At 42.8% G+C, this 12818-nt stretch overlaps 1 protein-coding gene across 1 annotated transcript; it reads left to right on the top strand.

The window, feature by feature from the left end:
- The first annotated feature begins 3435 nt into the window (after positions 1-3435).
- On the top strand, positions 3436-4561 carry LOC117486668 (protein ALP1-like). Its single transcript, XM_034135175.1, has 2 exons — positions 3436-4054; positions 4131-4561. Exons 1-2 carry the CDS (start codon positions 3436-3438, stop codon positions 4559-4561), a joined length of 1050 nt encoding a protein of 349 aa, XP_033991066.1.
- The last annotated feature ends 8257 nt before the right edge of the window (positions 4562-12818 follow it).

Below are 12818 nucleotides of genomic sequence, written 5' to 3'. Positions count from 1 at the left end.
TTTAGGAGTGGCGATAAGGCACATTTAGAGAGTCGAAGTACCCTCTTTGGCAAGGCGGTGAGAGATGCTAAACGACAATACTCTGAGAAACTCCAACATCAGCTCTCAGCAAATGACTCTGCTTCTGTCTGGCGTGGTCTAAAGGCCCAGACACACCAAACTGACACCAAAGAACACGTCCCGACGGACCCGATTGTTGTGTCCGCCTCACGTCTCCTACGTCTTGGCCAACAGTCGCACTGGAACACACCGCAAAGACTTCAGCCGTCGGCCAAGTAGCAAGTACGCACTGCGCATGCGTGAGTGGCAATAACTCTCCTTGCCAGCAGGCGGCGGTAGTGTGTTATTCGTCATTCAAAAGAGGCAACAACCGGAAGACAGACTGCGTGATACACCGAGAGAAGAAGAACAGAACTGCGTGATATAAACAAACAACAATAGCGTGTGCATTTCATTTTCACTCTGCAGCGAGAAGCTCATGGGGCTTTCCCGAACCTGTGTCGAGAGCTGGAGTTAAATGAAATCTCATATTTGCCTTCTTAATAGTTTGTTGGGGTCCCTCACTTCCGTTTCGCTTCTCATGCACTGATTTGCTAAGCTGAACAGCCAATCAGAGTGATGTCTTTTGCCGACGGCCTTTAGCCGACAGCCTACCGATTCGGCGGCGGAAGGTGTCGGCACGGCCGAAAAGACACGACAGTGCAGGACACACCAATCTGAGTAGGGCGACAGGACGCTCATCGACGGCCAGACATCTATCGACATCTATCGACCAGGGTTTCCGTTAGCCGGTAATTACCGGTTTTTAGCTGGTAACATTTAGAAAAAACGGTAAATTCAAAACCTTTTTCGAAAAAACTAAACGTAATATCTCACTACAAAAACAAACGCAAATATTTTATTTTAAACAGTCAAGTCCTTTCAAGTCATCTGTCTCAAGCTTAAGTCAAGTCTCAAGTCATGAATACCAAGTCAAAGTCAAGTCAAGTCTTTTATCAATGTTAGTCAAGCAAGTCTCAAGTCAAAAAATATGCGACTCGAGTCTGACTTGAGTCAAGTCATGTGACTCGAGTCTTCATAAACAATACTGACATTCCTGTGCTCCTCCGAGTCTGGGGGTCCGGGGATGTGAGGACAGCGCAAGGACACAGACAGGGAGGCTGATTTAATTCATAAAGGAAATGGCGGTCAATATTAACAATATAGGAGCTAAAACGCTTAATAACCTTCATTACGTGTTAGAGAAAGAACATAAGAAAGTTTGACAAATATGAGGCTGTTAAACGGGCAGCGAATCAGCTGACAATTGTTATTAACTTATTTGTTCTTACTCGGAACCGAGTTTTGCTTCCCAAGCCTGCCACTGTGCTACATGTCCCGCCCCGCCCCCGTCTAACAGTACAAAAGCGGCGAGATGCATTTCCTTAGGAATCGACAAGCAAAACCACAACAATGGCCGACACGGACAATTTACGAATTAGTTCTGCCTTTTGTAAACTGAATTTATCAATAATTTGTCAACAAATCAGGGCGAAAAACGTCACTTGTCCGTTGGACAAGTCAATTTAAAGATCTACTTGTCCGATATTGTAAATAACACGTCCCGGACGGTGGGACGTGTGCTTTTTCGCACACTGAAGCCTGATTTAAGGGTTGTTTATATTTCACATCATTAATCAGAATCTGCAAAGTAACTCAAATAAATGTAGTGGAGTAAAAATACCAGGTTAACCTCTGAATTGTAGTGGAGTAGAATTGCTGTTTTGTTTAGTAATGGATATTGAATATGGAATAAAGGTTTTGACAAGACCTAGTGTAACAATAATCAAAAAGGACATTAAAAGAGCTCCAGATGTTAATGATCTAAACAAAACAGCCACACCTGAAATGTATATTTAAATACTTTATTAAGGGCAGTGAATTCGTTTTTTCTGTATGTTTTTCAAATCAGTGTTATACAGTAAGTGTCATAGACAGTGTTACATTGCTATTATTATCCTTAAAATATATGTAAAACAAAACCACTTTTTTTTTGAGTGGTTTACTAATGACAGTTAATTCTGTTTTTGCTATTGATGGTTTCATTTTTGTGAAAAATGATAAAATAATAAAATTCAATAACGTGCTTTAACCACCAGCCGAATTAGTATTGATACTGCAAGGAGACGTATTGTGTGAAAAGAAATGTAAGATGTTGTTTAATTGCTGATATATTTATGATCCACGTCAGGTTTTCAGTTTTGGCGGCAGTGCTTCCTGTTTGTCCAGAAGTCTTCTCATCAGGGCTCTATAAATAGAGTTAACTACGGCAGATATGTCATATTTAATGCAGCCGAACCGTGTATTACAATGCCGTTATGTGATGACTTTCAAAGAGAAAAGCAAGCACACTCGGAATAAAGTATTATTTTATTTTTAAAAAATGTTTTCGGATTTCACATCGCATAAACACCATTTCCCAACGTGCATTGCGGCTAAACCATCAAATCACCGAGCTGAGGACCTTGGCTGCGTTTCACTTCGGTTAAATGGATTCCTTGCGTCCCTCACTTGCGTCGTTTCCCTGTGACTAGTCCCTCCCACCAGGGAAGCATGGAGAGACGCAAGGAAACCACGAGAAGCAGGGAAATGAGTTTTAAGGGCAATGGGACGTCCTTTCCTCCGGAGCGTCACGTGAAGCGACGTCCGTTTGTGATGACGCTGCACAGCTGATCGTCTGACAGCAGCCAGCTCTGTCCCCGTTATTTTCACACACACCCCCGCCTCTGTTAGTACACATTTACTGACACAAACATGTGTATCATCTGTTGTAGACCCAAATAAATAAAATAAAATAAGAACTAATTCACAAAAAACATAAACGCCATTCTTAAAATGTATAAACGAACTATTAGTTTGGTTAATATTGATTACAGTGCACAATATAAATAAAATAATTGTGAGAAGAAAAAGAGATATGTTATCTATCAAAACCCAGTTAGATTAACATTAACTGGATTGCACACTTTGTGTGGATATGTAGCAAATTCACATTTTAAATAGTAGCCTACTTAATGACTGCGATTTGCCAGCTGAATTAAAAACTAATCAGGTCAATGACAAACTACCAGCTGAAACCCATGAAGCTCATCTAGGAAGAAGGTGCCAGGCCTATATAAGTTTTGGATAGAAAGAGGTTCAACCTTACCAAACACAAGATGTCACACATTGCATGTTTTACTGTGGTCCATGATGCGCTCCTACAAGACCAGGAACAGTCCAGGCGCCGTCGGGCTACACTACAACAGGCTATTGGTTTCATGGAGGTAAGCATCACACTAGTCTGCAGCAGTATGAATGGTTTCACCAACAACAGCAATTTAATGTAAGATCAATTAATTGTCGGAGTTTAGTAAAAGCTAGGTGCTGAAGGTAACAGGTATCTTTATTTTGCAGATGGATGTCGATCCCATCCATGCCATTTTAAACCCTCACGTGCCAGTCCTTGCGGTGTTCTTTGATGGCCAGGAGGACCTCATGCAGGACTACAGACTGGGGCGCCAGTCTCTGGAGGCCCTGCTGAGGATCCTGCCATCAAAGACCACACAAGGCTGGTCACATGAGGTCAATATTTTAATGACAATTTATTGGTTGGCACACGGCTTATCGTACAGTGTGGTGTCCCGGGCGTTTGATGTCCCCAAGTCTACCGTCTGCAGACTGGTGCACACTGGAGTAGAGAAGATAGCAGCCCTTCGCCAGGAGGTCATCAAACTGCCCCCCCCTGGAGAACTGGAGGAGGTTGGCCAAGCATTTGCAAGGCTGGCCAACAGCCCAGTATTCTCCAGGTGTGTGGGGGCCATTGATGGCTGCCATGTCCGCATAAAGACCCCCCCAGGACCTCAGGGCCAGGATGACCTCAACAGGAAGCTCTTCCCATCCATACAATTGCAGGCAGTGTGTGATGGGAAGGGCTTCTTTCTCAACACCTTTGTTGGGTATCCTGGCTCAGTCCATGACACCAGGGTCTTGAAGAACAGCGCAATCTACAAAGGGGCTCTGTATCCTCCCTCAGGTGAGGCCAAAGATTCTTGTTAACACATCAAAATCCATCAATGACTGTATACTAAAGATGTTCTCTCTCTTTGTAGGATTCTTCCTTTTGGGTGATGGTGGCTACCCGTGCATAGAAGTACCTGTGGCCATCATCACCCCATATAGAGAACCACTGCAAGGGAGGGTGCAGAGCCGCTTCAACCAGCATCATGCCAAGGCTCGCTCCATCATAGAGCGGGCCTTTGGCATGCTGAAAACCAGGTGGAGATCGCTGTTCTTCAAGGCTCTGGAGGTCCACCACACCTTTGTCCCCTCAGTCATCACCGCCTGTGCAGTGCTGCACAACATCTGCCTCACAGCGGGGGACATCCTTGAGCCTGCAGAGGATGTTGGGGACATTGGTGTGGTTCCACCACGTCCGGTGAGGGGGGATCAAGGCGGACATGGCCAGCGAGACCGACTGGCAGGGCTGCTCTCTGCTCCACGTGTGCAACCAGTCGAACTGCAAGAACACGATTATTTGTAGGACTTGGGGACACGAAAGGCCTTGGGCACCACACTGTGCGAAAAGCTGTGTGCCTTCATTCGGTTTATTGTGTTGTGACCACATGTATTTAATTTAACAAATAAATGAAAACTGGATGCAAATGGTACAATAAAAACGTTGGAAACACTTCAAAAGAAAATCATTTATTGATAAATTGCTCAAACAAATCCAACAGCTTTTTGCTGTTAGCCTGAGTGGCCTGAAAACGCTCATGCTCTCTTTGGGCCTCCTCTTTCAGAAAGTCGAGGAGGGCCCCCCTACTTGCCCTGTTCTTCTTGGCAGGCGGGGGACAGAGAGAGGTGGATGGCTCTTCATCCAGTGTAGTGGTGCTGCTACTTGTGCCAGGCTGCCCAGGATCCTCCTCTTCCTCAATTGCCTGGCCACAAGGAGCGGCCCCAGCTCCCCTGGATGAAGAGCCAATCCCACTGGGGGCCACGTCAGCCCTAGGCTCATTTTTTCTGACGCATGAGTCCATCAGGACTGGAGGCTCCATGGAGGGCCGACTCCCGATGGCCTCATGCATCAGGGAAAACCATGACCATGTGGCTGCCGTGGACTCCCCCTCATCTGTCCCCGTCCCTGTAGGGGGGGTTTTCAGCTCCTGGGGGACAACAAGGAATCTATCAGTCAGATGAAGACACAATAGAAATAGCTGCATAGTATGCATCTAGAAATACAATATCTCACCTTATATTTTCTTTTGAGGTTGTCCCACTTTTTGGAGAGTTGGGTGGGAGTGAGCAACTCCTCCAACCCCATCTTCTGCAGAACCTCTCTGTGGAGTAAACAATTTCTAAACTTATAGCATCCCGGCATGCAAAATGTGATTGCTCCTGACAATATGCTTCATGCATAATAATTCCATGACACACTCAGGTTCACTCACAGTAGTGGTTACATTGATTATCATACCATGCAGCACAACAGTATTGTCAAAACACTGATGTAAAACTGTAGCTCACCTAGGGTGACCAGGTCCCAACAAACCAAATGTGGGACAAGGAGTATGTTTGTGTGGGACAATGTGGGACACCCTCTCAACACCCCCCCCCCCCCCCCGTTGAAAATGTACTAGCGGTGATTATTTGCGGTACCGAGGTGGGCCGGTCGTGAGTCCCGGGCTGATTTGTAGTCCCAGTCCGCCGCTGCCCACGGGTAAATGTCTTCCCAGTCTTTGTATGTGCATCTTCTTCTTTTCTTAGCTGTAGTTTCAGTTTCCTCCATTTTCCATAACCTGCTGCGTCGCCTGCGTTATTGACTTTCATTGTTGTTGTTTGGCAGGGCCGCGGCGGTGTGTGTGTGAGTGAGTTACTCTCATTGGTTAACACTTGACCAGCACCCGCCGTGTCTTACAGTTTGATTGACAGCAAACACAGCTCCGTGATGATAGCCTTCCCTGCTTTCTCAACAGCCATTGGATAAATCTGATTTTAGAAAAGCGTTTTAGCCAATCAAAATGAAATATGCGGGACATCGTCTCAATTTGCGGGACGCACCAAAAGTCGTGAAAATGCTGTGCAGTCCCGCGCAAAGCGGGACATCTGGTCACCCTAAGCTCACCCCCAGGCCTTCCTGGCTGTGAATCTCTTTCCTGTAAACAGGTGCTCATTCTCAGTCCTGTGTTTAATGAGGGCTCTGGTTTGGGCCTCCGTCCCTGTTTAAGGAGAAAAAGGAAAACCTTAAGCCAATAACATTTCACTCACATAATGCCTCATAGAAATGACAGCTTAATTATTGAATCGAGCCGATTTTAATATATTTAATTGTTTATTAAAAATAGATTGTGACTGCCAAATGAATGATGGAACCTTAGTTACGTCTTTATGTGGCAGGTAGTTAAATGAACAAACACGTGGTTTCCAAATGAAATATGTCCGATAAATAACAAATGCTGTGTGTGTTGAAGTAAGAAGATATGATTCTACACTGTATTGAAGTAAACATATATTGTTTGAACGGGTTTTGATAATCACTTAGAAAAAGAATGTTATTCTCACTTTTAAACTCACTGACCTAGAGATTCTGTTTTCACACACCAACCTTGAGTTCACTCCTAAAAGCAGATGTCGTCATTGAGGTCGTTAAAGACAACATTACATCCTCCTTATCACCGCTAAGACCAGGTGCTGTTTTTAAGTCGTTAAAAGACATCGTTAAATATGTGGAGAACTCATGGGAAAGAAATGAAGTTAAGATTCTAATCACAGATAGAGGTTGACTTTTGACCTTATGGAACTTTATGGTCCGAACTCTGATTGAACCAGATCAGAAGCGAATCCAGCCAATCAGGACACTTGGGGGAGGTGGTCAGCTTAAACAGCTCCTCCCCAGGGGTTCTCTAATTCGCTTGGGAGAAAAGTGGGAAGGAAGAATCGACAAATCTCCGCCCCAAAGACAGATAGAAATACTGACGTTTGTGTGTGTAAAATTGCTTTTGGGTTTGGTGAGTGGTTTGATCCCGATATCTGTATCCGTTTCGCATCACAGACCTGAAGTCCAATTTCTTTTTGGTTTGATGAGTTGGTTTGATCCCGACACATTTATCCGCTTCGCATCACAGACCTAAAAGCCCGGGGTACCCGGAGTACTCTGTATAACTTGTATATGTGTTTGGTTTCCTACTAGAAGTAAACTCAGATAATTTGTTATAACTTTGATTCCGGTGTTTTCAATTCCTTTCTTAATTTAATAGAGATCCAGCCTCATCCAACGAACGGCGCGTAGCAGAGATATTCTACTCCAACAAGTGGTGACCCCGACGTTTGTGAGCTTATCTCTAGAAAGGAACACCGATAGCCAGGGGACAGAATCCAGTCCAGGGGGAGGACACAGAGATACTGGTGACAACTAAGACCATGGCAATATACAAAAGGTGAGCAGACACCTGTTTTGATTATCAAAAATCTGTGATTGATTATACTAAAAAAATTAGAGTTGTCAGCAGCGTTCTCAGTGTTTTTAGTCACGGTGGGAAATACAATACATATTCTAGTTAAATTAGATTATTAGTGCTTAGAGTCGGGTAGTTCAGTCCTTACCTAAGGCACAAAAGTGCTCATAAGAGGCGGGTATTCAGTCCCGTCCTATGACCCACTAACAACGAACGCTGTAACGCTGTAAAAGATGTATGGGGTAAATTCCCCGCAAGTCAAAATAACATTGATTAATGCGGTTAGCTTGCAGTGCGTCAATTAAAGACTGCAAAAGGTGTAAAAAAGGGTTGCATTCCCCGCAGATCATGATAAGATTGATTAATGCGGTTACCTTTCGTGGTGCTTTAAATGTATAACATTTCTGTAATTGTTATATGGTGGGTGATAGAGGAGGAGAGAGACGCGACCTCCAACTAATTATTTGGAACGACCGTATCTCATCACAAAACTGTTGTGGGGATAATCAGGCTCATTAAACGTGACGATAAAGAGATTTTGTTGACTGAGTTTTTAACTCTTGACCTGAAGTCGCAATCACCGTGAGGAGATTGTAGAAGCCTACTTCTGGAAGTCACGCTATCTGTTGAAATAAACATCGCACAATAAAAATTTGCCTGAATGTGATATGATAAGGTATGAGAAGCTCTGTGTGATTTTTTTAAAGTCAAATCTGTGTAATACTTGAGAGACAGAGAGCAACGAGAAGGTGGTATAATGTCTGAGACCCTACCTCCACCCTAAGGAGATAAGGGCTCACAAATGCCACTTATGAGTATCCCATCTAATACTCCTAAAGGAAAACACATTGTTAGACCTGATATTCAGGGATAAGGAATGTTGGAAATAGTAATGGAAGATATTGAAAATCTTAAACTGGATCAACCAACCATGTTAGTGAACCCTGCTAATATGGAGCTAAAACATGTAGAAAGAGTAGCAGCAGCTCTGGCAAAGACAATAGGTCCTAGCATGCAAGCACAGAGCGATAATATGATAAGGGCTATTAAACTGACCCTTTTTGGAAATGGGATTTTCCGTTACATAACGGAAGACTCAATTCAGGCCTTAAAGAACGCTTTACAAACAAGTCAGGGAGTGTTAAATGTGGAGCTATGTTGCTCAAAAGGAAGCTTACACTTTTGGGAAGAGATCTCCACTTTCTCTGTCCTGAGGTGCTGCAGATTCAAAGCAGCATACAGGGTCAAAGACAGGCGTGACCTCTGGAGAGGAAGAAAATCTAAATCTGAACAGACCACAGAGCCCATTAAAAGGTTTTATGGCCTCTACAATGAGAGGAAGATCTGGAGATTGTAAGGAACTCTCCCTAAATATCCACCCCCACACCATTGAGGGGAAGAGTGTTCCTTTCACCAATAAACAAATCATCTCTTAACCAAGTCAGATTTCAAAATAGCCATACCTCAAGTTGTTAAGAAAAGAGGGAGATTCAAAGGTTATCAATAATTGCCCAGTATATTAAATAAATACAAACGAACACGTATCAATATAAGTCAGATAATGTAGACGAGGTCAATCATGGAAGAAGGCTGACATTTAATGCCTGATATATAAGTAATAGTAATAATAAATATATAGCTGATATTAAATAACTGATGCATAAGGCTCGATGTTTCTGAAAATAGGAACACCGTTAACGGCGTTCTATTTCAGTAAAAGGGGGAAAAGGATAGGATATACATCAGACAATAGGTATGTGAGATTATTACGTTTTTAGGAGACATTTATCAATTTAAAAATACTAGTTATGGTATTTTTTGTTTTGTTTTATTTGTTGCTTTTAAGAGAAATTGATACAGTTAAAATAATCTAGCTTTGGTTATTTTTTGTTTTGTTAGTTTGTTCCTTTTTTTGTTTTATTTTTATTTTTGTTCTATTTTTTTATTTTATTTTTTATTTTTTATTTTTTATTTTTTATTTTTATTTTTAATTTTTGTTTATTATTTTCTGCATAGTCTCTTGTCCACACTCCAGTCTAGTTGGTGCCGCCAATAAACACTAAAGAAGTAGAAAAGATGATTTCAAAACCATATTTCCAGCAACTTAAGGGCTTGGTATGAGACTTCTCCATACAGGCTGCTGACGTCAAAAGGGGGACCCGAGAAACACAAGGCCAACACAGCAGATTACGTCTGGTTGGAGGGGACCTCCCATGCCGTCCGCCTAGATGGAAAGGGAGACAACTGGTACCACTGGAGCCAGTGTGCGGTCGGGAAAAACACCTGCGAGGACCCTGGACGACATCAGGAAAGAGTTGGCCCTCGTCGCAAGGACCCTGGACGACATCAGAACAGATCTGGCTCTCGTCAAGGCAGTCGACCCAGGAGGCGCCATCAGCAGACCGGAGGAGGAGGATCAGGACATCTCTCCAATAGTCGACCCAGGAGGCGCCATCAGCAGACCGGAGGAGGAGGATCGGGACATCTCTCCAGCATCGACCCGGAAGCCGCCATCAGCGGGCCGGGGGAGAACAATCAGGCCACATCTCTCTAGCAAGCACCCCAGAAGCCGCCGTCAGCGGGCTGGGGGGACGAAGATATGGCAAACCAAGACGGCACAGGGAACTCCATTTCCCGCTGAAACAGGTTGATATAGCCGGTGTGGAACTTTGTCTGAACAATCCATTTCTTTTGAGGAACTTTCAACTTTATTTTTATATCCCACAATATAAGGGATTGGTATTTTTTATTCTACAGAACTATGTGTTACCAAAAGAGGGAAAAGTATGATAATGTCTTTTCTAATTTCTGTGGCTACTTTTATTGCCATTTTAGTGACATGTGGTTGTTGTTGTTGTGTGCCTTGTATCTGCTCACTGTGTGTTAGACTCATCAGTTCCACCATTGAGGGAAGAGTAAAGATGACTCAGCTGACAAGGACTTTGCTTTTTAGACATATTTTATTCTCCTTCCACTGTCATAATAAGTTGTTGTTGTGGACTGTTCCTAAAGGTTTAAAGTGCTCTATATCCCAACTTCTGATGGGTTTATATAAATGTTGGGACAGACACAGTAAGAAGAAAATTGACAGTGGTAATGTTTCAAGTGCTATATGTTGATCTCGTGAGGTGAGATCAAAAGAGGGATTGAAGTAAGAAGATATGATTCTACACTGTATTGAAGTAAACATATATTGTTTGAACGGGTTTTGATAATCACTTAGAAAAAGAATGTTATTCTCACTTTTAAACTCACTGACCTAGAGATTCTGTTTTCACACACCAACCTTGAGTTCACTCCTAAAAGCAGATGTCGTCATTGAGGTCGTTAAAGACAACATTACATCCTCCTTATCACCGCTAAGACCAGGTGCTGTTTTTAAGTCGTTAAAAGACATCGTTAAATATGTGGAGAACTCATGGGAAAGAAATGAAGTTAAGATTCTAATCACAGATAGAGGTTGACTTTTGACCTTATGGAACTTTATGGTCCGAACTCTGATTGAACCAGATCAGAAGCGAATCCAGCCAATCAGGACACTTGGGGGAGGTGGTCAGCTTAAACAGCTCCTCCCCAGGGGTTCTCTAATTCGCTTGGGAGAAAAGTGGGAAGGAAGAATCGACAAATCTCCGCCCCAAAGACAGATAGAAATACTGACGTTTGTGTGTGTAAAATTGCTTTTGGGTTTGGTGAGTGGTTTGATCCCGATATCTGTATCCGTTTCGCATCACAGACCTGAAGTCCAATTTCTTTTTGGTTTGATGAGTTGGTTTGATCCCGACACATTTATCCGCTTCGCATCACAGACCTAAAAGCCCGGGGTACCCGGAGTACTCTGTATAACTTGTATATGTGTTTGGTTTCCTACTAGAAGTAAACTCAGATAATTTGTTATAACTTTGATTCCGGTGTTTTCAATTCCTTTCTTAATTTAATAGAGATCCAGCCTCATCCAACGAACGGCGCGTAGCAGAGGTATTCTACTCCAACAGTGTGTACGCACGTTATTTATTGCAAATCTTGCCTTTAGTTGGGCATTTTCACATGAACATTGTTGAGACAATATAAAGCGTTCAATAACAGAAATATATGAGTTGTGGGTTAAATAAATGTGAACAGATGTTGCATTATCGTAACGATATCGTTGTAGGCATACAAATTACACATTAAATAAAAGGTACTTACACTTGTGTTGTTTTTCTGCCGCCATGTCTTTCAAATGTGCCAGCTGCATGCTGGAGGCAGGGCTTTTAAACCGAGTGAAATCAAGGAATTCATACCTCAGCTGTGACTGAATGGAAATGACAATACATTTAAATATAAAACGAAAAAAGCGATCATGAAAATGTTTCAAAAAAATGAAGAACATTATTTATGAACACTGTGTTGTTCAGATATATCACATATTTGTAACTAAATTATGCATTAATTGAAACAAAACACAATATAAACTGAGGAGTGAGTCCCGTGAGTTTCATGTGTTTTCTTCACTCCGCTGGGAAACTCTGCTCTCCTGTCAAGAAGCATCAGATCAGTGCATGCGCTGCACCGTCCAATCAGTGAGCGATACACAGTAAGGGGGCGGGGCGAGTCTCTGAGGATTTCATCGAAGGATGGTCTGGTGGTTCCTCGATTATAGCTCCTCCATTGTCGCTCCTCGCTCCACGCTCCTCGGTCCTCCGGCAAAAATAAGGCCATTGGGACGTTACTCAAAATGGCGCAGACAAATCAACTTCCGGTGAGACCGAGACCGAGGAGCGAGGAAATGAAAAATAAGAGAAGTGAAACGCAGCCCTTGCCTACGTCTGTTTCCGGTATTTTTTATGATGTTTGTATTTTGTTATACACACATTCCTTCACATTTAAATTTAAATGTACATTAAAGTATTTTGTGAGGCCTTCTAAAATGTGAAGAGTTTGTAAATTAACATGAACCGAAGCTGTTGCCTGGCAACGCAATCGCACAACGTCACGTCCGTTAATTCCACATCCACACCTTTATATATACAGTCAATGATCCACACACATGGATTAACATAGATTTAATACATTAATGTAGCCTTTGTTTCTGCTAAAAGAGGTGTCGACCAGCTAGGGCAACAAGAAAATTGGCGAAATCGAGTGTGACGATTAAAAAATAAATTAAAAACATCTAATTTTGACAATAAAAACCGACCAATCGGCGCGGTAGACCATTTGCTTGGCACTTCCGGGTATTTCTCCCTGTTAACAATACCGTGTAACTGTCACATTTGAAGGGGATTAACATCGATTTAATACATTAATGTAGCCTTTGTTTCTGCTAAAAGAGGTGTCGACCAGCTAGGGCCACAAGAAAATCGGCGA

Source organism: Trematomus bernacchii, unplaced genomic scaffold (genome assembly GCF_902827165.1).
Source record: "Trematomus bernacchii unplaced genomic scaffold, fTreBer1.1, whole genome shotgun sequence".
In the NCBI taxonomy this organism is placed as follows: Eukaryota; Metazoa; Chordata; class Actinopteri; order Perciformes; family Nototheniidae; genus Trematomus; species Trematomus bernacchii.
Note: the sequence above shows the minus strand (reverse complement) of the source record. Positions and strands in the feature narration are given on the sequence as shown.

Coding starts and splice junctions, on each gene's coding strand:
- LOC117486668 (XM_034135175.1), top strand. CDS start 3,436: ATGGATGTCGATCCCATCCATGCCATTTTAAACCCTCACGTGCCAGTC. Junction 4,055..4,130: donor GGCTCTGTATCCTCCCTCAG/GTGAGGCCAAAG, acceptor CTCTCTTTGTAG/GATTCTTCCTTTTGGGTGAT.